Source organism: Heteronotia binoei, chromosome 16 (assembly GCF_032191835.1).
Source record: "Heteronotia binoei isolate CCM8104 ecotype False Entrance Well chromosome 16, APGP_CSIRO_Hbin_v1, whole genome shotgun sequence".
Taxonomy (NCBI): domain Eukaryota; kingdom Metazoa; phylum Chordata; class Lepidosauria; order Squamata; family Gekkonidae; genus Heteronotia; species Heteronotia binoei.
Window position 1 is genome coordinate 1818215 of NC_083238.1, and position 27336 is coordinate 1845550.

The 27336-nt window shown below is 47.5% G+C and overlaps 1 protein-coding gene across 1 annotated transcript in view; it reads right to left on the reverse strand.

Moving 5' to 3' along the window:
• ZRANB3 (zinc finger RANBP2-type containing 3) overlaps nucleotides 1-27336 on the reverse strand; it is a 208443-nt gene that overhangs the window by 164645 nt on the left and 16462 nt on the right. Inside the window, exon 2 of the mRNA XM_060257117.1 lies at nucleotides 13875-14033. Within this exon, the coding sequence (XP_060113100.1) occupies nucleotides 13875-14032 (158 nt within the window). The 5' untranslated portion in view covers nucleotide 14033. The remainder of the gene's footprint in view (nucleotides 1-13874; nucleotides 14034-27336) is intronic.

Here is a 27336-nt window from a genome sequence, read left to right on the forward strand (position 1 = left end):
TGGCTGAAAAGATTCCAGGAGACAGGGAGCTTCCTAACCTGGAGGAAGAGCCGGCGGCACCTTGGCACGTCCTAGACGCCCAGCGAGCCGCAGCTTCCCCTCCCCAGTTCCAGCTCGTGGTCACCCCCGACAGTGGCAGCCGCGGACCTCAACCACTACCATGGACAAGGCGCCCGCTTGCAGGGAAGCGATCCTGACCCGCCACATGAGGAGGATGCAGATGACCGAGACGGAGCCTACCAACCTGGGCACCTTAGAGCCGGGCGAGGTCGACTCCATCCTCGTTGTCCAGGTACCGGAGGATGACCCCGAATCTGAGGAGAAGGGGGCAGAAGAACCGCTGCCAAAGGATATGCACGAGGAAGACGCTCGCCTATTTCGGGCCATGGCCCGAAAGGAAGTTGACGGGGCAGTCAAGGACCTGAAGGACGAGATGCAGGCTATGACCGCCCAGATATCTCGTGCCCTGGGGATGGCCGGCCCACGGAGACCCCATCAACCTCCGCCGGTCCACCCACCCCCGGCCCCGTCGCAAGCTCCAGCGATGCCCCAGCCGGTGGGACCGGCACCGCAGCCAGCGGTACCCCGCGCCCCCAGAGACGGAGGGAGAGGGCGTGAGCTGGAAGCCACCTTTGACGGGGACCCAGACAAGGTGGAATATTTTGCCATCCAGGCGAATAGCTACATGCACTACTGGGGGAACACCTTCCCTGACGAATTCAGCAGAGTGGATTACTTGGGGTCGAAGCTGAAGGGGGCAACGAACAGATGGTACGTAAGCCTGTACGAGGCCATGAGCCCGGAGCTGGACTATGTGCAAACCTTCATGCAGGCCCAGTACGAAGACCCCCTCCAGGAAACTCGAGCTCTGGCTCCCCTGAGGGACATGCAGCAGGGCTCAAGAACCACCCGAGAGTACGCCACTGAGTTCCAGACCAATGTAGCCAAGGTGCGGGGGTTGAGTGAACTGATGAAGATTGAGCACTTCACTTGGGGCCTGAACGCCGGTATCCTGGATCGGGCCCTTACCCAAGTCAGACCTGCCACGCTGGTAGGCTGGATACAATTGGCAGGGGAGGTCGAGACCAACATGAAGCGGGTGGCCATGCAACGTCAACACCAGTCCAGCAAGGGGCCGCAAAAAGCTCCCCCCAAAGTGGAGCCCAAGAAACCCACCGGGGGAAAACCCACCGGGCTCCGCAAGTGTTTCCATTGCAGTGACTCGGGCCACCTTGCCTCCAGCTGCCCAGCCCCCCCCCCAAGAATCCATTGGGAGGGTCGAAAGCGAGCACCTCGACTCCCAAGAAGCCGCCAAGCCGCCCTAAGGAAGCGGTGAAGAGCAGCCTCGCCACGGTGGAGGAGCCGGACGAGGACGTGTTTCTATTGGCGGAGCTGAGCGACCTAACTTGGGCGTCCGAGCCATAGGAAAATGAGAACGATCTGCTTTGAAGGGTGCCAACCAGCAGGTCAAGGAGGAGCCGGCAACACTGAGGGTGAGAGTGACGGGACGATTGTACTTTGTGGTCGTGAAACTGCTGAACACTAAACTGCAGAGGTACATGCAGGTCTGGGCCCTAGTAGACTCGGGTTGCAACCGGGAACTAATTATGCCCAACCTGGTGGAAGCTCTGGGACTAGAGAGCTCGCCTTTACCATGCCTGATGCAATTCGAGCAAATGGACGGGTCGGTAATGCGAGGGGAGCCATGCAGACTAGAGACTCAGTTCTTACCAATGGGGATTGAGGAGCACTGGGATCAAGAATCCTTTGTAATCGCCCCCTCGTGCTCCTACCCGGTAGTACTGAGGGTGGGTGGGCTAGCAAAACATGAGTCCCGCATACGGTGGGAGGAACAGACTATTAGGTTCATAGACCCTGTGACAGTAAGGTATGGGTTAACAGAAAACCAAGGACACACAGAGCCTGCGTCAGGTGACCTGAGGGTGGGGGCCAGAGTGCTCGGAACTCTCAGTGGGAGATTGACAGCTAACGGCTGGGGGAGTCAGTTAGTGCCTGACAGAGCCAGAGAGAATTAGTGCCTGATAGAATCTGAGAGAGTTGGTCTTTAAAGGAGCTGGGGCAGTAGCTGTGGAGAGTCTTCGTGAGAAGAAAAGCTGACTGCTAGCTCTATAAAAACAGCAAGGGGCTCTGTGTGACTAAACGGAGAGTCACCGTGAAGACCTGAACGGTCACAGACACTTATATACTTCTCTTAAGATCTAGAGAGGTGGTTGAGGGAATATATGTGGGTCTGGAAGTCAGAAGGGCTGGGAGTAGAGGCTCCAGTCTACTTGAGAGACTTGGCACAGTATACCCAAGAGGCCAGCCTTTGCTAGTGTTGGAGAGTGTTTATATAGGAACTGTGAACCTGAGAGACATAAGAAAAAGATAGTAGAAAGCCTGAAACAACTGTGCAACATGTTAACTGTGAGAGATACTTTATAGCCCGTGTATATATCACCCATATCCCCAGTTGAAGACTTTGTGTTTAAATAAGTATGTGTGGTTTACGTTAAAGATTCTCTGGAGCCTATATTTTTGGGATAACTATCCAAGCTGCTGTGGTCCCCTACGAAGTGAATATATATATCCATCTGAGAGCAAAAAACCCCAAAGAGACTAAGATAGAGAAATCCCTATCATACCCACCCCTTGAGTTTTATATTCCTGAGGTAAAAGTTATATTAGGAAGAACTGAGGAGACAGAGGTGCTAGGGTAGCTATAAACAGCACATAGAAGTAATCCAGTGGGACTGTGAGGCGGGTGCTGTTATAGACCTCCTCTGCCAGACCCACCTCTGGAACCCCACCTGGAGTCCACGGGCTCCGGTGGCCAGAGAAAGAGCGTGCATGTCAGTGGAGGAAGTCCACGCCGTCCCTAAAGCATACCGGGGCTTGATGGGGGTGTTTAGTGAACAAGGAGCGAACCAATTACCCCCGCACCTGGATAGAGACTGTGCCATAGAGCTGATCCCGGGGCAAACCCTACCCAGGGCCAAACTGTACCCCATGGGATGGGCGGAAAAGAAAGAACTCCGCAAGTTCTTAGATCATAACTTGGAGAGGGGTTTCATTAGGCCAACAACGGCCCCCCATGCCGCCCCAGTACTTTTTAGGAAAAAGAAGGACGGCTCGCTTAGACTTTGCACAGATTTTCGCGGGATTAACGCGATCTCACCGACCAACGCCTACCCCATCCCCCTCATCCGGGACTTATGAAGCATGGTGTCGGAGGGAAAGGTTTTTACCAAATTGGATTTAAGAGACGCGTACTTCCGAGTGCGCATCAAAGAGGGGGATGAGTGGAAAACAGCCTTCAATATGCCAATGGGACAATTTGAATACTTGGTCATGCCTTTCGGACTGCAAGGGGCCCCTGGGGTATTCATGAACTTTATAAACAATGTGCTCAGGAAATACCTTTTCAAGGGGGTGATGGTGTGCCTGGATGACATAATTATTTATTCGCAAGATGAACTGTCCCATGTGAAGTTAGTAAGGGAGGTACCTGGCACATTAATGAAGCACCAACTGTATGCCAAGCTGTCTAAGTGCGAGTTCCATAAAAGTGAATTGGATTATCTGGCTTTTCAGGTGTCGGGGAAGGGGTTGGCGATGGACCCGGCCAAAGTACAGGCAGTATTAGACTGGGCCCCCCCCCGAGGACACGTAGACAGCTCCAATCCTTCCTCGGATTCACCAACTTCTATAGGACCTTCATAGAGGAGTTCGCCCAAATCACCCTCCCCTTAACGGAGTTGCTAAAAACCAAGGGGAAAGGGCCAGAGGCCAAACGGCCAGGAGCCCGTCTTAATTGGAACCTGAAATGCCAGTCAGCTTTCAACAATTTGAAGCGCCTGTTTACTACGGTCCTGAGCCACCCCGATGAACAAAAGTCAGAGGGAGGAATTAGTAGACTTAGTTCCCCCCTCGCAGGTGGCTGCCGTTGTGACCACTAGATCCCAAAAGAAACAGAGCCTGGAGGGCTGGGGGTCCGAGAGACTGGCCACCGAGACAGAGAGGGAAGGGGACGACCGCCCAGGGGAAATCCAGAAGAGGGGAGACGGACTGTGGTACAAAGGAGACAAGCTGTATGTTCCCAAAAGCTTACGGGCGGAGGTGTTACAGTTTTGCCACTCAAATAAATTAGCAGGGCACTTCGGCTATATCAAAACGCTCCACCTAATCAGCAGGCAATTTTGGTGGCGCTCCCTGAAGAGGGACGTGTCGAAATTCGTGGCCTCTTGCCCCATCTGCATCATGGCCAAAAGGAGGGGTGGGAAACCACCAGGGTTGCTCAAACCTCTAGAGAAGGCCAAAAGACTGTGGTCGATAGTGTCAATGGACTTTATTGTAGAACTGCCGCCCTCTCATGGCAATACTGTAATAATGGTGGTGGTAGACACTTTTTCCAAACAAGCCCATTTGATTCCTTGCACGCAACTTCCCACAGCCAAGAAACTAGCCCATCTGTTCTTCAATCACGTGGTCAAACTCCACTCGTTCCCAGACAAGGTTATTAGTGACCGCGGCCCACAGTTCATTGCCAACTTCTGGCGGGAGTTTTGCAAGCTGGCAGGCATTGAACAAGGGTTGAGTTCTGCCTACCACCCGCAGATGGACGGACAGACGGAACGCGTGAACGGGCTTTTAGAGCAATATTTACGTTGTTTCATTAACCATCGACAGTCCAATTGGGTAGATCTACTCCCCTTTGCAGAGTACGGGTACAATAACAGCATGCATAGCTCCACCAAGGCCTCCCCCTTTCACACAGTATACGGGTATGAGGGGAAGACGATTCCCTCGCTTCCGGGAGGGGCTCCCTCCTCCGAACCAACCTCCTTTGAACAGTGGTGGCAGAGACTGAGCGAAAGCTGGAAAACAATCCAGGAGAATTTGGAGGCAGCTAAAGAGACTTACAAAAAGCAGTACAATAAATCTCATGTTCCGGCTTGGGATTTTAAAGTGGGGGACTCAGTGTTTGTATCTACCAAGAACTTGCCACTCATCCAACCCTCCAAAAAACTAGCTTACAAGTTTCTGGGGCTGTTTAAAATCAAGAGAGTCATTAACCGAGTAACAGTAGAGTTGAAGCTGCCAAAAATGTATTTCATTGCAGTTTACTCCATCGAGACCCTGGAGTTTCTGTTTGGCACCCCAGCCCATCCTGGTTGGGAACCAGAGTCACCACGAAGTACAAGAAATTCTGGACTCCAAAAGTTAGAAGGGGAATCCTATATTATCTAATTAAATGGAAACATTTCCCCTCCAGTGAAAATGAATGGGTGGCTGAGAAAGATATCTCAGCCCCAGATCTGATACGAAAGTTTCATCAACAATGTTCCCACAGGGCGGTAGAGGCAGCTTAGGGGGGGCAGTATGTCAAGTCTGTAACTCTGGCTCAAGCAAAGAGCATGCTGGGTAGAACCAAAGTATAACCAAATGCTGCTAGCTCATTCTATCCTATTCCCCCCTCCCATGAGAGAACTGTTCCTGCTTTGAAATGGTAATGTGTGAAAAGTCTTATCTGTACCTTCTCAGCTCAGGCCTGGGGGAGAGGAAGGAGCCTGGGGGAGAGGAAGGAGCCTGGGAGTATCAAGGCCAAATGGGCCTCTAATCAACATGAGAATGTATTTGTAACATCTATGTGTGAATGTCCTCTGCACAATATATGGCTTGGGACCTGTCTACCTGAAGGACCGTCTTTCCCCGCACGTTCCCCAGAGAGTACTGAGGTCGGGAACACAAAATCTCCTTACTATCCCTGGGCCGAAGGAAGCCCGGTTGAAGTCCACCAGAGAAAGGGCTTTCTCTGTTATGGCCCCTACATGGTGGAATCAGCTGCCGGAAGAGGTGAGGGCCCTGCGGGACCTTGTTCAGTTCCGCAGGGCCTGTAAGACGACCCTCTTCCGGCTAGCCTTTACTTAGCTTGAGAATTTTACTGTAACTTGCTGGATTCCTTTTATATATAGCTGAAATATTTATGTGTATTAATAACTAGGGTTTTATCTGTTTTATCTGTTTTAAAATGGATCCCTTTATATGTGTAATTTTGATGGATCTACTATTGGAAGCCGCCCTGGGCCACTTGTGGGAAGGGCGGGATATAAATCTTAAATAAATAAATAAAATAAATAAATAAATAAATAAATAAATAAATAAACAATCCTCCCTCCCCGTAGGAATCCCTTTGAAGTGTACCTTATATGCTATGTATCTACTGTATGTACTTAGTCTTTTCAAGACCTGGCTTAGGCCACAAGTATCAGTATCAATAAAATAGAGTCTTTGTATCCACACAGACTCATCATTGAATCTGCAGACTTGATAGGGGTCCCTTTCATCAGCACAGTGCCTTGTTTCCTCTTGACGCTCATACTCCTGACTGTGGCAGGGCTGCCATTCTCAAAGTGGGGCATATCTAACAAGTCCCCAGGAATTTTATCTGTGTGCCTGACTGTCTCTGCTTCTCCAGGTCAGCCACCTTGACTTCAAGGGTGCAAGCTCATTCCCTGAGAACCAGGAGCTCCTTGCACCAAGCACACACCCATGACTTCTGTCCAATGGGCAGATAGTCATACATGTTACGCAGTGCAATACACTGGCTAGCCCCAAGCCCTTTCTGGCATTTTATGTTCATAATCGTGTGTGTGTGTGTGGGGGGGTTTATCCCACTTTTTATAAATTTCCTGTTTGTGGATTTCTTTGTGGAAAGTCTACTTACCCTAATAGAGACATGGAGAGATTAGTGACCTGGCTTCCTCACCATGCATCTGAACTGGCATGTCTGCTGAAGTTGCCTGTTTATTCACTTGTTCCAGAAACTTTGTCACTGGACCTGAGACACTTTGTTACTGGAGTGGGCCTCCTACTTTGCAGAGGAACCCTAAATAAACAGCTTGGGCCAAAACTCCAACCCACCCCCCCTCCACTGGAGCTAACCACACTGACTGAGAGCTAAGAAAAAATGGAGGATGAGTGCATCAGCCTCTAATTCAGGGGTGTTGAACTCATTTGTTATGAGAGCCGGATCTGACATAAATGAGACCTTGTTGGGCCGGACCATGTCAGGCCGGGCAATGTGTGTTCTTATTTAAGATTCGGTAGTAGAGATATAAATTTTAGATAAAGGACACAGACAAACACAATTAAAGCATTTTTTAAAAAAAATAAAAGAAAACATGTTTAAAACTATCACTTGTTGGTCTTAAAGGTGCTTTCTTTGTATTTCTCCCATGGGATTCAGGGAATTGGGAAAAGGAAGCTCTGGCTCTTTCCTTCCTTCCACAGGGGACCAGGAGGGGAGGCGCCTCAGCCAATAGAAGGAAGAGAGGCTTGGCTCAGTAGCTCTGCTGTGCAATTGAGAGAGCCTTGCAAAGCATATTTTGCCTCTCCCCCCTTCCTCCCCAAGAGAGGAGCCTCAGCCAATGGAGAAAATCATCCTGAGCAAGCATCCTGAGAGCAAGTAACTCTTTGCTAGAGCAATTCTCTGAACGGGGCTACCCCAGACAGGTGATAAAAACAGTACACAATAAGGCATGTAGAAAAGAGAGAAGTGATCTGTTCATTGACCAAAGGGACCAAAGAAATATGTCTAAAAGGATCTCTTCTTCTATACAGTACTCTCCAAGGGCTTTAGCCATTAAAAAAATAATTATGAGACACTGGAACATTATGTCTGACATCTCTGGATGTTCTGGACCACCTTTGGTGGGCTTTAGGAGAACTTGCAAGCTATGTGAAATGATAGTTAAAGCTGACTTGCTGGCACAAGTAGGGGACATTTTCATTGCAGGAGATGCAAAGCATGCCAATATGCTTTAAATATCACTGAATATGTGGATCCTCTTTATCCTTATCTTTGAACTCACTATCCCTAGTCAAGTCAGTCAAAAATTTATTGTGTATAGGCCATTGGCCATTATAAAACAGAACACAAACAGCAAAGTTCCCAAATAACAGCTTAAAAGTTCCCCAGAAAGGCCAACCTCAAGAAGTTACAGTGTTTGATATCACTCTTGCTCACTATCCCTAGTCTCTTGTACTATTACTTAAACCTATAGGTGTAAGAAATTTCAAAGCGATATTGGAATTTAACCTAGCCCTGTACCCTCAGTTTTAATCCTTGTCCTTTGTTTGACCCTCTGTTTAACCCCATCCCATACTGCAGTAAAACTAGCCAAGAACCTCTGAGCCTGTTTAGAACTAACATTAGCTACACTTGAGTAGTTTGAGCAGCTACAATACTAAGAAGTTACACTCTACAGTCTATAGAACATCGCTAAGAAGGAAGTGGAATAGTATTGCTCCCACAGAAATATTTAGCTTCTAATTATTACTTTGCAAGGACATTAACTTTAGGAATCTGTATTCTATGAGTTGGATACCATAAGTGGAGCAAAGCAAGCAAAACTGGACTTTCTTGCCTATATCCGCTCACTACAGTACACTACACCCTCTGAAATTCTCGGGGACCTTCACAAAGAGGATGAATTGGGTCTGCTGTGGGAACCAGAAGTTGGCAAAATCACCCTTCCTCCACCAACAGAAGTGGTGTTCCACTGGAACGCATTGTTATGCTGGGAAAAGAACACTTTTGAATGTAAATGTTTGTCCTTTATACATTTATTTTCACCCTTAGGTCCATTTTTACAATTTGTCTCTCCTTTACAGAAAATCTGTGGAAAATTATTCACAGATGGCATTTGATACTCTTGAGATTGTTAAAGATCTAAGCTGGAGTCAGCTGGTTCTGTGAAGAAAGTAATGAAGACTTTTTTCCACACGTGGTGGGTATGTATCCAGACCTCCAGTTACCGGAAATTGGTATATAGTGTGTTGAAAATTCACATCCTCTATAAACCAGGGACATTGCTGCTTAATTATTTATCAGATATCCCTAAAGATCTGCAAACATATGATCATTGTAGACAGACTCATTTTTGCCCAACAATGGAAACACAAAAAGATTCCTTTTTAAAAGACTGACTTTTAAAAACAAAAGAGATATACACTTTAGTAAAATTAACAGCCTATTAGAAAAGTAGAAATGTATCTGAAGTAGGCCAGGTATGGTCAAGGGCAATACAAACCATAGTATTAGGTATCCTATATAGGATATAAAAGCCTAATTGTATTGGGGACTATTCACCTATCCTCCCTTCGACTGAGCTGTGGATCACTCAAAGAGCAACCCCACCTCCAACCCCAGGATAAACATGAATTGGGCCACTGGGGAAGCTGCTGGGCAGTGGCTCTTGCTAAACAACCAAATTTGGTTCTATCAGTAAAAGGCAACCAAGCTTGGTTCTGTCAGTTAAGGGGGGGAGGCCCTTTCCAGGCCTACTTTGGCCTTTGAGGGAGAACTCATTGGGGTCAGTCCTGACTAGGGTTGCCAGCTTCAGGTTGGTGGGAAAGTCCTGGAGAGTTTGTGGTGGAGTCTAAGGAAGCCAGAGTTTGGGGAGAGGAGAGGCCTCAGCTGAATATAATGCCATAGATAGAGTCCACCCTCCAAAGCAGTTTTTTCCCTCCAGAGGGAGAGAGATCTGTTCTGGAGTTCAGTTGTGATACCAGGAGATCATCAGGCTGCACCTGGAGGTTGGCTACCCTAAGTCTGACAGTACCATCTGGGTGACTTGAGGTCACCTGACTGGCATGACTTGACTAGGTCTGGATGCTTGCTTCTGCTCAGTGGTAGTCTCCCAATCACAGCCAGTATGACGTTCAGTTAGAGGTTCAGAGCAGGGTCTGACAGACCCAGGTTCTTGTTGTGGAAGCTGACTGGATGATTTTGTGTCAAAGATTTTTTTCCAAGTTTCGACATAGTGTAACATAAAGTTCACAAAACAAAACTTAAAACAATATTACTTAAGAAAACAAAGATGAGATAAGCAGTTCCTCCCTACACCCTCTAAATTTATGCAACCTTAAATACATTCCAATACGACTTTATGTTCCTGTCTCATTGTTTATTTACTGGGAAAGTATCAATATTAATTTTATTCTTTAAAAAAAACCATTTTCTCACCCTTAATTCTAGCCTTTCGACCTTCTACTATTTTCTTAGATATTAGTTATTTCAGTACATTACTATTTTTTCACTAACATTTACATAACCATTGAAAGAACTTAGACGAGTCCTGGTTCCTGTTCTTGTCGGTTTGAGAGTTAAGCATATATGTCAATTCATCTACTTCCGCTACCTCCATTATTTTTACTATCAAGTCATCTATAGTCAGGTTCTTTTTTCTTCCAGTATTGAGCAAATATAATTCTTGCAGCTGAATCTCTCTGACTGGATGATTTTGGACAACTCACAGACTTTCAGCCTAACCTACCTCACAGGGTTGCTGTGAAGATCAAAAGGATGAGGAGAATGATATAAGCTGATTTGGTTTCCACTGTGGAGAAAGACTGTACTTTTCCTAGGTAGAGGCTGCAGGGATGTGGGAGGAGATGGAAAGCTGAAGTCAATGGGCAGATAAAAGTAGGTTGATTGATGGCTGGGAAAGAGATAAGGCTGCCAGCTCCAGATTGGGAAAGTTCTGGAGATTTGAGGAGTGAAGCCTGGTGGGGTCTGAGGAGGGATACCTCAGAGAGGTACAACGCCATAAACTCCACCCTCCAAACCAGCCAGTTCCTCCTGGGGAACTATTGTTGCATATGTCCAGGTGAGAGCTGGAGATCACTCAGAGTTAAAACTCCTCTCCAGATGGCAGAGATCAGCTCCCCTGGAGAAAATGGCAGCTTTACAGGGTGGATTCTGTGTCATTATACCTTGCTGAGGTCACTTCCTTCCTGCTTTGGTCCACACTGTGGAGGAAGACTGTACTTTTCCTAGGTAGAGGCTGCAGGGAGGGGGGAGGAGATGGAAAAGTGAAAGATCAATTCCCCTACAGCAAACCGCTGCCTTATCTACATTCTGGGCCTGTTTCAGGGCTTTGAGCCATCACAGACACACACACACATGTGGGGGGAAGCCAGCATCCGTTTCAGCTGTGGGATGGGTGGGAAGACAGCATGGGTGGGGGAGAGTGAATGCCAAGGGTTGGGAAGGATGGGAAGATAGCAAGGGAGATGAGTGAAGGCCCAGGGTTGGAGGGTGGGTAGGAAGACAGCAAGTGTGGGGGAGAGTGAATGTCACAGGGGGGAGAGTAGCGGAGTGCTCAGGATGCAGGGGTAGTTGGGGGGGATAAGTCGGGAAGTGGGAAGACAGTAAGAGAGGGCACTCTTCCAGAGCCTCTTTCTACAGCTAGTTGTATTTTTCCCCACAATGGGTTTTATTATAAGAGGGAAAGGCTCAGTGCTGTATTTTATGTGGGTGTTCTTGTTATTCATTCAATTGATATACATATTGGTTGTACAGTTGGTTATAGTCAATTTTATTCCGGCAAGAGCCAGCAATAAGAAAAGTCCACAGTAATAGTCAATGAATCAAAAGTAGTGTGTAAATAATATAAAATAGGTTCATTTATATAAAAAAGATTAAGACCAATACAAAGAAAGTATTGTATATACCATCAGTTACAAAGGATTTGTGTTTCCTAATTGCTAAGTAACAAAATTTGGCCACAGAACAGAATACAGAGCTCTGAGAATCTTCTAAAAGAAAGTTACATAATATTTCTGGTTTAAATTTAAAATAAGATTGCAGAGGACTAAATCTAGATAGTAATGGTAGTATAAAATGGGAATGTTCTTCCCCGTAAAAATAATAATATAAAAATACGTGTGTAACGGATTTCACATTAGCCATACATGGACGTAAGTGCTTGTGCATAGGCATTCGCAAGAATTTACCTTGTAGTAAAGCAGAGGGAAGGGGCCCTATGGCACAGAGTGGTCAGCTGTAGTACTGCAGTCCAAGCTCTGCACATGACCTGAGTTTGATCCCGGCAGAAGCTGGGTTCAGGTAGCCGGCTCAAGGTTGGCTCAGCCTTCCATTCTTCCGAGGTTGGTAAAATGAGAACTCAGTTTGCTGGGGGTAAAGTGTAGATGACTGGGGGAGGCAATGGCAAACCACCCCATAAAAAGTCTGCCATAAAAACGTCATGATGCAACATAACCCCAGACTTGGAAATGACTGGTGCTTGCACAGGGGACTACCTTTACCTTTACTGCAGAGGGAAGGACCTCAAAATGGGCTCTGGAAAATGCCCATCTGAAAGGTTCATAAGTAATGTTAGATAAATATGAGGCAGTTGTAAAGTTAGGTCAGGGTTTAAAACATCTAAAGTTGTTAGGAAGTGAAGTTTCCTCATTTTTTAGTTCAACATCAAGAAGCCTCTGATTAATAACCTTTCTAGCCTTTTTCAGACTCCCATAGAAGAGATCTTTGGGGTTTAAGATCTTCAGGGCTGGAGAGCCAGTTTGGTGTAGTGGTTAAGTGTGTGGACTCTTATCTGGGAGAACTGGGTTTGATTCCCCACTCCTCCACCTACAGCTGCTGGAATGGCCTTGGGTCAGCCATAGCTCTGGCAGAGATTGTCCTTGAAAGGGCAGCTGCTGTGAGAGCCCTCTCCAGCCCCACCCACCTCACAGGGTGTCTGTTGTGGGGGAGGAAGGTAAAGGAGATTGTGAGCCACTCTGAGACTCTTCGGAGTGGAGGGCGGGATATAAATCCAATATCATCATCTTCTTCTCTTAATTTGAGTGGCCCAAATAGAGTAGAGGTCCAAAGCTAGAAAAAAATGGCATCAGACCTTTTGGGTTATAATGGATTTTCAAACAGAGAAATATGACCTGTTCCCAGATTCAACTCTGGGTAATCCAGCTTCTTGTCTTAAGTACTGCTTCGCAGACACTTGTCTAGGGGTGCCAAATAACGATCTAATAAATTTTGATTGGACTTTTTCAAGAAACAGAGGATTGACAGAAGGCCTAATCTGTGAGCCATTTAGGAATTGAAATACTGATTTTGCCTGGAAGGTTTTTAGGGCCATTGGGAGAAAGCCAACAGCTTTTCTTCTAAACTGTCTGGCATTTGCACTTGCCTCAGCCAAAGTGGCTGAGGCAGTTAAATGTGCCATAGAATTTAGGCTATAAGAGAAGGTAACTCCTAAATACTGAAAGTTCTTAATCTGATCTATTGAATTTCCCTTTATATTCCAAGTATATTTCTTAAATGAATTACTAAAGCGAATAATTTTGGTTTTAGAGAAGTTAACTGCAAGTAGTTCAGTTTCACACTGATCATTGAATCTGTCCAAGGCTTGATTCAGGCCAACCTTTGTTTGAGACAGAAGGACTTGTAATTAAGATGTTGACATAGATGTTGAATAAGAAGGGTGCCAAAAGGCAGCCTTGCCTAATTCCTTTTCATGTGTGTGTGAATGTATGTGTACGCACATGCATGTATATATTCTCTCTTCTATTATTTTTCTTTTTATATGTAACTTTCTGTATGTCTTTTGTTTTAATAAATATATATTACAATATTTTGAAAATAAGAAAATTATAGGAGTGGGTGTTTTTGCTGTTCATTTCATTGATATAAATAATGGTTGTACAGTTGGTTATGAAAATTACTGGTACCCAATCCTAAATATGCATGCAATAATAATTCTTTGAATTGCCCACAATAATAGTTATGTACTGCTAAAGTAATTCCCACCCCCTGCCAACCCATTAATAGTGTTTTAATAGCTTAAGAACATTTCCATAGGCATAATAAGCCTTTAGGTCCAACTGCAACTATTTGGGTTACAAACTTCAAACAGCCAGAGGTTCTATACATTCTGAACAAACATTGAGGGAATATTACAGAATATGAGAAAAATGTCTTTGTATGGCATAAGCAATAGGTCAAGCTTTTTCCCGTCTTAGAAATGGAATGACAACTTCTATACAAAATATGTTTAAGATAATTTTACCTGCCACTTTTCTCTATTGCAAATATAATTCCTTTCTTCTGAAAAGGAAGTAGCTTCTCTTTTAATTTTCCAGGTAAAAAAGACAATTCTTCACCATCAAAATTTGAACAAGATGTTTCATTTGCAGGAGTCTCTTGAATAGTGCTTGCCATGTTCATGCTAAGAAAAATTAAGAAGCAATGCATTGTTTCAGTCTTTAACACTAAATATTCCGAAATGTTTTCATGATAATAAATTACATTTTGAAATTAATGTTAATGTCACCAAATGCCCCAAAACTATAGTTAGTACAATTTCCTTTTTTATTTTGACTATTAACAATACAATAACAATACTTAGTGATTGTCAATGGACCCTTGGTTTCTTGTAGACTGGCACTTCATAGAGGTCATATCTCCAAGTCTACCTTACATTAGTCTTTCTCCAACTCCTTATAGCCTTTAAAAAAAGCAACAACAAAAGCCCACCTCCACCAAACTATAAGCATAAGAACTGCTGATACTTAAAGAGCTCCAGCCCCAGTCTGTTGCTGCATCATCAAGAGAGAATCCCAGAGCAACATGGAATCACAATGCATGGCCTCTTCTGAGGAGAGGTACCGGTAATTCTGAAGCAAATCTGCACAATTAAGTCACACCTGTTCCTATTGAAGGCTGACATAGAGGCCAGAACAGTAAACCATACATTGATTCAGTAGGCAGCTTCTCTGTAAATGTGGGTTTTGAGCTCATATCAGCCTCTGTTACTTACACTAAGACACTCTAGTAGCTCTTGCACAACCCACAGACTGGAAATTACTGCTTTACATATTACAAGGCACATTGGGGAAACTAGAAAATGCTCCAGATAAATTGAGCACATACCATAGCATACTATAAAATACCAGGAATAGGAGCATCAGCTGCTAAAAGATCCAAACTGATCAGTAGTGAATGAAAGGATTCCATTACGAACATTTGAATGCACCACCACAAAAAATAAGGTGCTGCTTTAGTTTTTTAACTTGTTTTGTTGAAATAGCTTACTATTTTTAGATTAAGAAAGGCCACCATCATTTACATCAAATTTGTGAGGCAAACAGTACTCTCACCGTGTTGGATTGGTGTTCTGTGGCAACAATTCTTCACTTATCTACTCTACTAATTAACTGGTACTCCTGATTTTAAACAGATGGCAGAGTCAAGATATGTTCATCTCTTGTACATATTAGCAGCAGGCTGTAATAAGTTATTTACAAAAGGGTAAACTGATATAAACCAAGGCAACTGAAATAGACAATTTAAGTATAACTTTCCAGTTTCTATACTTTCTGAACAAACCTGTATACAAGGAGTGTTGAACTCATTTGTTATGAGGGCTGGATCTGACATAAATGAGACTTTGTTGGGCAAGGCCATGTCAGGTCTGGCCATGTGTGTACCTATTTAAGATTAGCAGAGATATAAACTTTATAAAGAACACAAATACAATTAAATACTTTTTAAAAAACCTTAAAACTTGCTTAAAATGTTAGTACTCATTGGTCTTAAAGGTGCTTTCTTTGTATCTCTCCCATGTGATCCAGAGAACTGGGCAAAGGAAGCTCTAGCTCTTTCCTTCCTTCCCCCGGGTACTGGGAGGGGGAGGAGCCTCAGCCAATAGAAGGAAAAGATGCTTGGCTCAGTAGCTCTGCTGTGCGATTGAGAGAGCTTGATAAGCAAGCTCTGTCTTTCCCTCTTCCTCCCCAAGGAGCCTCAACCAGTGAAGAAAATAGTTTTGCTCTGTAGCTCCTGTGCGATTGGGCAAGCCTTGCAAGGCAAGCTCTTACGCAGAAAGAAGCAACAGATAGGAAGAAGGAAGCAGATGACAGCCAGTTGCTCAGGGGCCTGATAGGAGCTCTCCAGGGGCTTGATTCCCTGAGCTGCATGTTTTGACACCCCTGCAAGTGTATACTGATTGGTTTCAATGCATTTGGTGAAGTGTGCTCTGAATCATGAAAGCTTATGGTGGAATAAATGTTGTTGGTCTTTTAAGATGCCACTTGACTTCTCCATTAAACACAGTTCTGAAACTAAATAGGGCCTCTATACTACCCCAGAGCAGATCTTAAAACCACTGGTCATGTACAGCCTCCAGGCATTTGTAATACAAAGTTTTTATATCTGCTCAAAGATTGGAGTACAACTGTGAAATTAATGATTTCTGTTTTGCTTTGTCTTTATAGTGATGGCACTAATCAAGATCAGTTACTTGAAGACTAAAATGTCTATAACTATATAAAAGTAAAGGCCGCAAGTTAACAGATGGAATAGTGTTCCTTTAGAAGATGGAAATTAAATGTGTGTGCATTCTGGTTGGCAAAGATCAAATACTCATAATATGCACAATAAAGTAGATTGCAACTGTATTATGCTAATAATGTCTGATGCTGGATATTTTTGTCCCAGTTTGTTAAAACAAGCTTTAATTACCTGTTTTGAAAGAGGGACATAGATTAAGTTTTAAGAGTTCATGTCTACATATATGTATTGTTCATATTTCATTTTAACCCAGTTATGCTAAATATCCCTTAAAATAATTTTCCTCATACTGTTTCAAAGAACTACAAGACTAGGACAGAGTCAGATTAGATCATTTAGGATCCATATTCCTTTCCTTAAGTGAGCTGATACTTTTTAAGTTAAAAGAAGAGTCTGTTCCATATGCATAGTTGACAGCAAATCCATTTCTATGGCAGTGAAGGAAACTGAAGGGTTAACAGGCAGTGAGCGTGGCAGCAGGGGAGGCTGGAAGCCACCGTGGGTCTGGCAGCCATGGAGGGCTGTGTGGCTTTAGCAGTAGCATTAGCTCAGTGATGTTGGAGAGAGAGTAGGGTTGCCAGGTCCAACACAGGAAACATCTGGGGACTTTGGGTGGAGCCAGAAGCAAGATTGTGACAAGCATGATTGAACTCGGAAGGGAGTTCTGGCCATCACATTTAAAGGGACAAAAATTCTTTTACATGTGTTACCTTCACTGGAAATAATGGAGGATGGGAAACCTTCTTTTTGGGCTCATAGAATTGGACCCCCTGGTCCAATCTTTTTTAAACTTGAGAGTTGTTTTTAGGATAGGCACCAGGTGCTATGCTGAAAATTCTTAGTAGAGAGGAATACAGAGTCCCCTACTTTAAAGTCCCAACTAAGAGAGTGATGCTTATCATAGCGAATCTTATACGTTTCTTTGGCTGCTTCTATGTTTTATATTAATTTTCACGACTCACTCAGCTTAGTCCACCATTGGGACAATTCAGAGGGAGAGTTTTCCTGCTCTTCCCCAGGTAATTGGGGGAATGGTTTTCCTTCGTACCCATTCACAATGAACATGGGTGCTGCTTTATTGGAGCTATAGACGTTGTTATTGTATCTGTCAGGCTCTGTAACTCTATGTCATGCCTGCCCCTGACCCAGCCCCTGCTAGCTCAGAGCAGGCGCCTTTAACAGCCCTGGACGTAAGTCCCGAAGAAGCAAGCCGGCAGCAGGAGCCACCTGGAACTGATCAGGCCACGCCGGGCCCCAGCTCATCCCCTCCGGAATCACCACCACCTGTTAGCCGGCTCCGTGAAAGGAGACGACAGGAGATACGAAGCAGAAGAAGTGAGGCACGCATGCGGGGGAGAAGAGATCTAAGCCCGGCATACTAATGAGTTAACAAGCCAGCACAGTATATCTGCAATCTTGGCCCTAGGGCAAACTGTGCTGGCAACGAACGATCCTACTGGGACGTGACCACGCTCTGCACCCTCTTGCTTACTGAGAGAACCCGTGTACTCCTGACCCGGCTTGAACCTTGGACTTGGAACTCTGGACTCTGACTCTGCTTTGTGGACTGGCTTAGGTATTTTGACTGTATTCGGCTTTGCTTTCTCTGGCTTCCGACCCTCTGCATTCCTGTGACTACGCTCTCTGTTTCATCCTTCGGCCGGACTGATTTATGGTGTTGACTAATTGGACTGTTTATGATACCCCCTGCGCTACTCCTCAGCCGGCTGCAAGAGTTCTGGCCAGCTGCCGGGACGTTGGCAGCCGTCGTTCCTTATCTGAGACTCGAGCCGTGACAGCTTGCCAGCACCCATAACTCACCAGGCTCCCCCATGACCGACCAAGCGGCAGGAGGCGTGGACCCACTGTCGGGGCTCCTAGACCAGGTGCAGCAGCTGACGCAGGCTGTAATCACACTACAACAACAAACAGCTTCCAATGCTACTGCCCTGGCTATCGCAGCAGCTCCGTGCTCCCGCTGCCCGGTGAGTGTGCCTGACAAGTTTGGAGGGAGTCTGGAAGAATTCCCTGCCTTCCTCGCTCAATGTGAACTGTATATTGAGATAAGGCAAAGCGATTTCCCTACAGACAAGACCAAGGTCTGTTTTATTTTGAGCCTGCTAAAAGGGCAAGCAGCCAAATGGGCCACTCCCCTGCTGTTGGAACCATCGCCGCTGCTAGCAGATTACCCCCGTTTCAAGGCACATTTCACGGCTGCCTATGCCAACCCAGTGCGAGCTGAGACGGCCAACCGCAAGATACGGACTTTGCAACAAGGCCAAAACTCTGTCTCACACTACACCACTGAATTCCAGTTGTTGGCTCAAGACCTGGCCTGGAATGAAGCTGCCCTAATGGACCAATATACTGAGGGACTCTCTGATGCCATCCTGGATGAACTGGCCCGCAGTGACCGACCAGCCGCCCTACAAGACCTGATCCTTTTATGCCTGCGCATTGATAGGCGGCGGCAGAGCCGCCGCCAGAAGCATAAAGGAGGCAACGCCCAAGCAAGGGTCCCCACAGCTGCTCCCCCTCCAGGTACCCTAGCTCTTCCTCCAGCTGCGGAACCCATGCAGCTGGGCGTCGCCCGCCCTCGCCTGACTCCCGAGGAAAAGACCCAAAGGCGCAACCACAACCTGTGCCTGTATTGTGGCGAAGCCGGACATTTTGCAAGCACCTGTCCGGCCAAATCAAAGTGCCCCACAAGCTCTGCTGCCCCGGTAAAAGGCCAGCCCCAGGTCTAGTTGGAGCTCTTGACCTGGGGCACTTCTTGAGGTCCTCCAGCTCCGTCTATCCACCACCTACCCCGTTCCTGATCCCGATTCGTCTGCAGCTCCCCGACGGTCGGTGGATTTTTGTACATGCCATGTTGGACTCAGGGGCTGCCTGCTGCTACATGGACAACCTCTTCGCCAAGGAACATGGCATCCCCATCCGGGAAAAGAAGATCCCTACCCTGGTCGAGGCCGTAGACGGTCGCCTGCTGCACTCTGGACCCGTCCTCCACGAGACTCAACCACTCGTCCTATGGGTCCAGCAACACCAAGGGAAACAAACCTTTGACCTTGCCCGCATGCCACGTTTTCCCGTCATACTAGGCCTGTCCTGGCTCCAGGCCCACAACCCTCAGGTGGACTGGGTACAACGAGACCTGCGATTTCCAGGTGCCCCTACGTCGTGTTCCACGCTACAACTGGATCCGGTTCCTGTGCCTCCCGATAGTCTACCCAGCCCCTCGCTCACCACCAGCCTCCTGGGGGCCGCCACCACACTACCAGCTCCCTACCAGGAGTTCGCCGACGTCTTCGACGAAAAGGAAGCCAACCAGCTTCCCCCACATCGGCCCTACGATTGTGCCATTGACTTAATGCCCGGCGCCCCGTTACCAGCGGGCCGCCTCTACCCCATGGCGGACCCGGAGCTGGCTGCCCTACGGGAGTACTTGGAGAAGAACACACGTGCATCTTCATCGTGGTGGACCTGTTCACCAAGATGGCCCATTTTGCCCCCTGCGCCAAAGTGCCGTCAGGGCCGGAAACCGCCCAGCTCTACCTGAGCCACATTTTCCACCTGCACGGGTTACCCAAGCAGATTGTCTTGGATCGGGGCTCGCAATTTACCTCCCGCTTTTGGCAAGCTTTCCAGCAAGGTTTGGGGACGGAGCTTCACTTGTCTTCCGCCTACCATCCCCAGACCGATGGCCAGACGGAGCGCACCAACGCAACCCTGGAGCAGTACTTACGCTGTTACACCAGTTACCAACAAGACAACTGGGGCTCTCTGCTACCACTGGCAGAGTTCGCTTACAACAATGCCATACACAGCTCCATGCAGACCACACTGTTTGCGGCCAACTACGGACAGCACCCCCGATTCTTCCCTCCGCTCGGCCCCTCCGCCGGTATTCCCGCAGCAGTCAACCGGATCAAGGAACTTCACGCGCTCCATGACCTCCTGCGCGCCCAGCTCCAACGCGCCAAAGATGCGTATAAACTGGCCGCAGATCGGCATCGCCAGGAAGGGCCCGCCCTCAAGGTCGGGGATTCCGTCTGGCTCTCTACCCGGTATCTCCGGACCCCTGGCCGGTCCTCCAAGTTAACCGCTCGCTTCATCGGCCCCTTTCCAATCGAGGCGCAAATCAACCCGGTGGCGTTCCACCTGCGCCTTCCCGTCCACCTCCGGATACACCCGGTTTTCCATCGCTCCCTCCTCCAACCTGCGGCTGCGCCGGACCCCAACCGGGACGTTCCACCACCACCCCCGCCACCGGTTTTGGTGGATGATGATGAGGAGTACGAGGTCTATCAGATCCTGGACTCCCGGCTGCCCCGAGGTCAGCTCCAGTACCTAGTGGACTGGGAGGGCTACCCCCCCGAAGATCGTTCCTGGGAACCAGCTACCCACCTGCAAGCCCCTGACCTGCTCCAGCGATTCCATGAGACCTACCCTGATAAGCCAGGCGGCTTGGGTGAGGGGGGGCCTGAGGGGGGGATAGTGTCATGCCTGCCCCTGACCTAGCCCCTGCTAGCTCAGAGCAGGCGCCTTTAACAGCCCTGGACGTAAGTCCCGAAGAAGCAAGCCGGCAGCAGGAGCCACCTGGAACTGATCAGGCCACGCCGGGCCCCAGCTCATCCCCTCCGGAATCACCACCACCTGTTAGCCGGCTCCGTGAAAGGAGACGACAGGAGATACGAAGCAGAAGAAGTGAGGCACGCATGCGGGGGAGAAGAGATCTAAGCCCGGCATACTAATGAGTTAACAAGCCAGCACAGTATATCTGCAATCTTGGCCCTAGGGCAAACTGTGCTGGCAACGAACGATCCTACTGGGACGTGACCACGCTCTGCACCCTCTTGCTTACTGAGAGAACCCGTGTACTCCTGACCCGACTTGAACCTTGGACTTGGAACTCTGGACTCTGACTCTGCTTTGTGGACTGGCTTAGGTATTTTGACTGTATTCGGCTTTGCTTTCTCTGGCCTCCGACCCTCTGCATTCCTGTGACTACGCTCTCTGTTTCATCCTTCGGCCGGACTGATTTATGGTGTTGACTAATTGGACTGTTTACGATACCCCCTGCACTACTCCTCAGCCGGCTGCAAGAGTTCTGGCCAGCTGCCGGGACGTTGGCAGCCGTCGTTCCTTATCTGAGACTCGAGCCGTGACACTCTATAATACTCAAATTATAAAATACTAACCAAATGGACTTTTCTATACTAACCCTTAGCCTTTGTGATATTGTAGTTACCATGCATATCAAAGGGAACGTTTGAAGTGTTAACTTTGTTTAGGTTGTGATGAGAGCAAAGGAATGTGACCGTTAATAGATACCACTGCTGGCCAGCATCTTCCCAGAGGCTAGAAGATAAGCAGAGGCTCTCATGTGAAAGTTTGCACCTTCACTCCCTGTTGTTTTGAGAATAATGCCTTTGTTCAGATGTTGCTTTGATGTAGGTTCAATAAGACCCAGAAACACCCCTGCCAAAGTATTAGTCTCAATTTCTGTTTCAAGCTATGAGTTTCCAATAAAAGTATTACATTGTCTCAAATGAATACAGCCTTGAGTCTCCATTACCTGACAGCATCCATACTCAGCAAACGGAAGTAGCTCCACCCAATTAGACTGTTGATGGCATATGAAACACCACAGGTACTGATCGACCATGGCATTAACCCTCTCTGTCTAGCCATCGGTTTGGGGGTGATACCCCGAGCTCAAAACCTTCTCAATTTGGGCTAGCTCACAGAAAGTTTTCCAAAACTCCGCAACGAACTGGGGTCCCCCGTCGCTAATGACCTTGTCTGGGAACATATGGATTCTCACCACGTGTTGAAAGAACAGAGAGGCTTGCTTTTTAGCTGTGGGGAGTTTAGAACAAGGTATAAAATGGGCTTGTTTTGAAAAGTTATCCACCACTACTAAGATCACAGTCTTCCCTTGTGAGGGGGGAAGGTTCGTTATAAAATCCAAAGAGACCACTGACCAGGGTCTCTAATACCTGCAGAAGACCCGGCAGCTTCCCCCATTTTTTAGCCATGACGCATATGGGGCATGATGCCACATAGCCTGATATGTCCTTTTTCAAGCATGGCCACTAGAATTGTTGTTGCACTAGGAGCAAAAGCCTTAACGTAGCCAAAGCGACCAGCTATTTTATTATCGTGACAGTGTTGAAGCACCTCTTTGTGGAGGGAGTCCGGAATGTATAGTCGATTATCCTTATACCAGAACCCATCCGCCCCCTGTTTTATTTCAGGTGGGTTTTTCTCACCCTCTTCTTCCACCGCCCGCTTCAGCTCCCCACCCCTGCTCGTTCTCCACTAGAGGGGCCTTCTGCGGGCGCGTCATTACGGCCTTGCCTAGTTGTGACAAAGTGAACAGTGAGTCGACTATCTCCTCCCTCTATCTGTCATGTTGCGGGAGGTGGGACAGCGTGTCAATCAGGAAGTTACATGTCCCAGGGATGTGCTTCAGGACAAAGTCAAATTTGGAGAAAAATCCCGCCCACTGGATCTGCTTAACCATTAGTTTCTTTTGAGTATTGGGTGCCTCTAGATTTTTATGGCACTCACGCTCCCTCGACTCGTGGGTGCAAATTTGATGGTGCAGGCCTTTTTATCCCACACTGATCAATTTCTCTTGGCGGAAGTGAAGTTTTTGGAACTCTAAGTGCACGGGTGCAGTTGCCCCTCCTCATGGATTCCCCCCATAGCCATATTGCTTGCATCACATTGCACCACAAAAGGTTTTAATTCATTGGGATGGAGTAGGACTGGCTCGCTCGTAAAGTGTCTCTTTAGTTGGCTGAATGCCTGTTGACACTGTTCCGATCAGTTCAGGTTGGCCCCAGGTTTCTTGGCCTCAGGACCCTTCCCTATTGTTTTTAACAGTTCTGTCAGGCGGAGGAAAACTTGAGAGAACCCCTGAATGAAATTTCTCTAAAAATTTGTGAAACCAGTGAAACTTTGGAATTGTTTCAGAGTTTTGGGGGCCTCCCACTCTAGCACCACTTGGACCTTGGCAGGGTCCATTGCTATGCCCCTCCTGGTTACTGGGTACCCTAGGTAATCCAACTCGGCCTTGTGGAATTCACATTTTGACAGTTTAATGAACAGTTTATTTTCATACAATGTTTACAAAACCTCTAAAACCAGTTTCACGTGGGAGGTGATGTCATCTGAATAAATAAGGACGTCATTTAGGTATACTATTTGTACCTTTGTACAGGTATTTCCAGAGTACTTCGTTTATAAAGTTCACGAATAATTCGGGGCTCCTTGTAGCTTGAAAGGCATACCGAAGTACTCGAATTGCCCCACTGGCGTGTTGAACACTGTTTTCCACTCGTCCCCCTCCCTTATGCAGACTCTGAAATAAGCATCCCCTAAATCTAATTTGGAAAAAACTTTCCCTTGGGCTACCATGCTTAGGGGTAGGGGGAAGCATTCATCATTGAAGTTCCATTTATCCCCTGATAATCGGTGCACAGGCACAACTCCCTCATCTTTCTTTTTCTTGAACAGCACCGGAGCTGCGTGGGGGGAGATCACTTGGCTAATGAATCCTTGGGCTAGGTTTTTCTCTGGAAATTTGCAGAGCTCTTCCCTTTCCTCCCTCCCCATCAAGTACACTTTGGCCTTTGGGAGAGGCTGACTGGGTATGAGCTCTATTGCATAGTCTGTGTCCCTGGGGGAGGGGGCAGCTCATCTGCCTCTTTTTCTTCAAACACCCCCTGCAAATCATGGTACTCCTCAGGTATGTTAGTTAAACACAGCTTTTCATTGATTGGGGGAGGATAAGGACCCCACACTTTTGTCCACACATGCTTCTTGCACACCGGGTCCTGGAAGTTTATAATATATTCATCCCATTGGTTGTGGAGTTCATGTTTCACTAGCCAGCCCACTCCCAACACCAAGTCCAAAGAGGAGGGAAACTATTACAAAAATCTCTAGGTCCCAATGAGGCCCTATCCCCACGGGCCTCATGAGAGACCTGTCCATTTGCTCAAACTGGATCACCTGGAATAGTCCCAAAGAGATAGTCCCAAAGTTTCTGCTAGTTTGGGGGTAATTATGTCCCGAGTACAACCCGAATCTAATAAGGCTCACGCATGCATAAAGCGTTTAAGCTTTGGGTTCAACGGAGTCAGGGGAATAAAGAACAAAGTTCCTGTTATTCTCACCCTTAGTGGCACTGAGACGGCTCTGACCTGACGCTCCACACTGTTTACGACAGGTCATTCTCGTTTCCCGCTGGCATCTCCAGATCGGGACTCCCCATCAGAACTCTATACGATGGAGGTGTCTTCCTCTCACTTGCTGCCAGTGCCTTGCTTCGAGAGAGCTTTTTCCCACTGGTGCTCTCCTTCTTGGGCTTGGGAGCGTGGGGGTCTTCAGAGTAAGGGGGGCCTCAAAGTCCCTCAGGGCATTCACTGGCCAGATGCCCCACTGTGTTGCATCGACAGCATCATCTCCCCATGGGGGTCTTTTCCTTGCTCGGGGCATTTATGGGTTTTTTGCTCTCGCTTTTCATCCCTGACCAAGACTTACGTCCCCTCCTTATTCCCTTGCTGCCACCACCTTTGGAGCGCTACTCATTGCATCCTGGTTTCCACCTTGCATGCCAGTTGGATCCATCCCACCAGGGAGCTGGGATCGGCTAGGGCTAGTGCTTGGTCCTCAATGTTAGCATTGAGGCCTCTTTGAAATTGGTCTACCTTCATTCTCTCATCTCACTTTGGCCACATTGGCTTGGAACTCCGAGGCGTAGTAGTGCACTGACCAGTTCACCTGCTGTAAATTTTGTAGAGTGGTTAGTGCTCTAGTTTCTTGCAAGAAGTCTTCAAACTGCACTAGCAGAGCTTGGAGGAAGTTCTGCACTGAGTACAGTTCCATCACCCAGGTCTTACAGGCTTACGTACCACCGGACTGCCGCCCCTTCTAGTTTGGATCCCAGGTAGTCCACTCGATTGGCCTCGTTGAAAAACGTGTTCCCCCAGTAGTGGAAGTAACTGTTTGCCTGGATCACAAAGTATTCGATCTGCTCTGGGTCCCTGTTGTAAGTGGCAGAAAGTTCTCGGGACCTGGGTTGAACCAGCAGCTGAAGTGGAGGAAGGGGCAGCAGGTTTACGAGTTGCCTACTGCCAGGCCCGGTTTCGGCTCTGACTCCGGCCCCAGCTCCAGCTCCTGCCTCGGCTGGGGGGGTGCTATCTGGGCAACCTCTTGTGTGATCTGGTGCTGAACCTCTTTGTACTAAGAAGTCCGTGATGGCTTGTATCTCTTGCTGCAGGGCTTGGGGTATCTCCGGCATTTAAAACCGAACAAGCTGTAGGAGGTTATCATCTTCTTCTTCTTCCCCATGGGAGGGCATTCTCGCCCTGGGTTTCCCGATTCTACACCACCATTCTCATCTTCTTCTCCCGACCCCTGTTCTCTGGCCTCTCTCTCTCTTCCTGACCTCCTAGGATGGCTTCTCTGCGCACCTGGCTGGCATCCATAATGTTGGTAGACTGGTGGGGGTTCCACACTCTGGGAGTGATGAACAGACATGCCACATTGACTGGAGAGCCTCTCACCTGGGGGCGCCATCTGCCCATGATGTGCTGTAGTATCCCCTTCGGGATCGCTCCTGTCTCCTTCCCCACAGCTTGGGGTGTCTCAGGCTTCTTTGGAACGTTTCTGTATCCAGTGCCTTCTCAGCCATGGCTGTGAGCAGCTAGCAGAATTCGATGACGTTTTGCAGGGACTTTCAACACTATGTCAAGTTCCCAAATTTTCTTCAGTAATGATGACTCTCCATGGAATTGGATAAGTGTTTATTGTAAGGATCTGGATACATAGACACTGCCTTGATGTCAAGGAGTGTCAAAAGTCATACATAATGGTACAGCCTCAGATTATATACCCTTGAAATGATCATTAAAAGCGCGCCTGGTCTCAGAGCGTGAAGACAGTTCAAATTTAGTGGCTACAGGTCACACACACACACATTTACTACAAAGCTCTCAGCTCCACATCCAAGGGAGTGAGCAGCGACATTGGTACAAAGATAATTCCCTTCTCCTAGGAGGTCAAGCGGGTTACATTTCGTTTCTGCAATAGACTAAGCACTACTATTCACACATTCCATCCTCTACATCAAAGAATCCCAGACAAAACACAGAAACAGAGATAACGGGAAGGGGGAACTTGACAAAAGCAATGGTGACATCAGGGGTGTGTGGCCTAATATGCAAATGAGTTCCTGCTGGACTTTTTCTACCCCAAAAGCCCTCATTATTTCTAAAATGTGCCAGATGACACTAAGAAGGAGGTGGGCTCGCTGGAGAGGAGAATGACAGCCATGGTAGCAGTAGCTTGGTAATCTCTGCAACGAAGGCAGACTTGAAGAAAAAGAGAGGGAAGAAACTGGATTCATACCCTGCCCTTCACAGAGTTTCAGTGCAGCTTACAATTTCCTTCTCTTCTCCCCACAGCAGACACTTTTGAGGTAGGTGGGGCTAAGAAAGCTCTGAGAGAGCTGTTGAGACAACTGTAACTGACCCAAGGTCACCCAGCATCTGCATGTAGAGGAGTGGGGGATCAAACGCAGTCCACTGCTCTTAACCGCTGCACCAAACTGGCTCTCAAACAGGCTTGCCAGTGAAGAGACTGGAAGCTGCAGTGGCAATAGCTTGGCGATCAGAGGAGGAGGCAGTTTCACCAGTGAGGAAGCCAATGGTCTTGGGGAGGGAGGTGGGATCACTGGAGAGGAGGCTGGCATTTTCAGCAGCAGCAGCTTGGGAATCTTTGGGGGAGTCAGGCTTGCTAGTGAAAAGGCTGACAGCTGCCATGGCAGCTCAGCTATCTTGGGAGGGGGAAGGGGACTCGTCAACAAAAAGGTCAGCAGCCATGGAGGGCCACCTGGCTTTGGCAGTTCAGTCTGGCAGTTGTGCTTGGACTAGGGAGAAGGTGGGGGAGGGGGAGGAATCTCCTCATGAGTTTTGTGGACCCATACTTGTAACTGGTATAATTTCAATTAGCCATTGTGGTTTTCGTTTCTGTATTTAATACTTATGGTATTTATACACTCCAGAGGCCATCCAGCTGTTGATTAAAGTCTGTGCACTTCCATTAGATAGTACATAAAGTCAGCAGAACATTTTCCCAAGTTCTTGTGCATTTGAAGCTCCCACTGT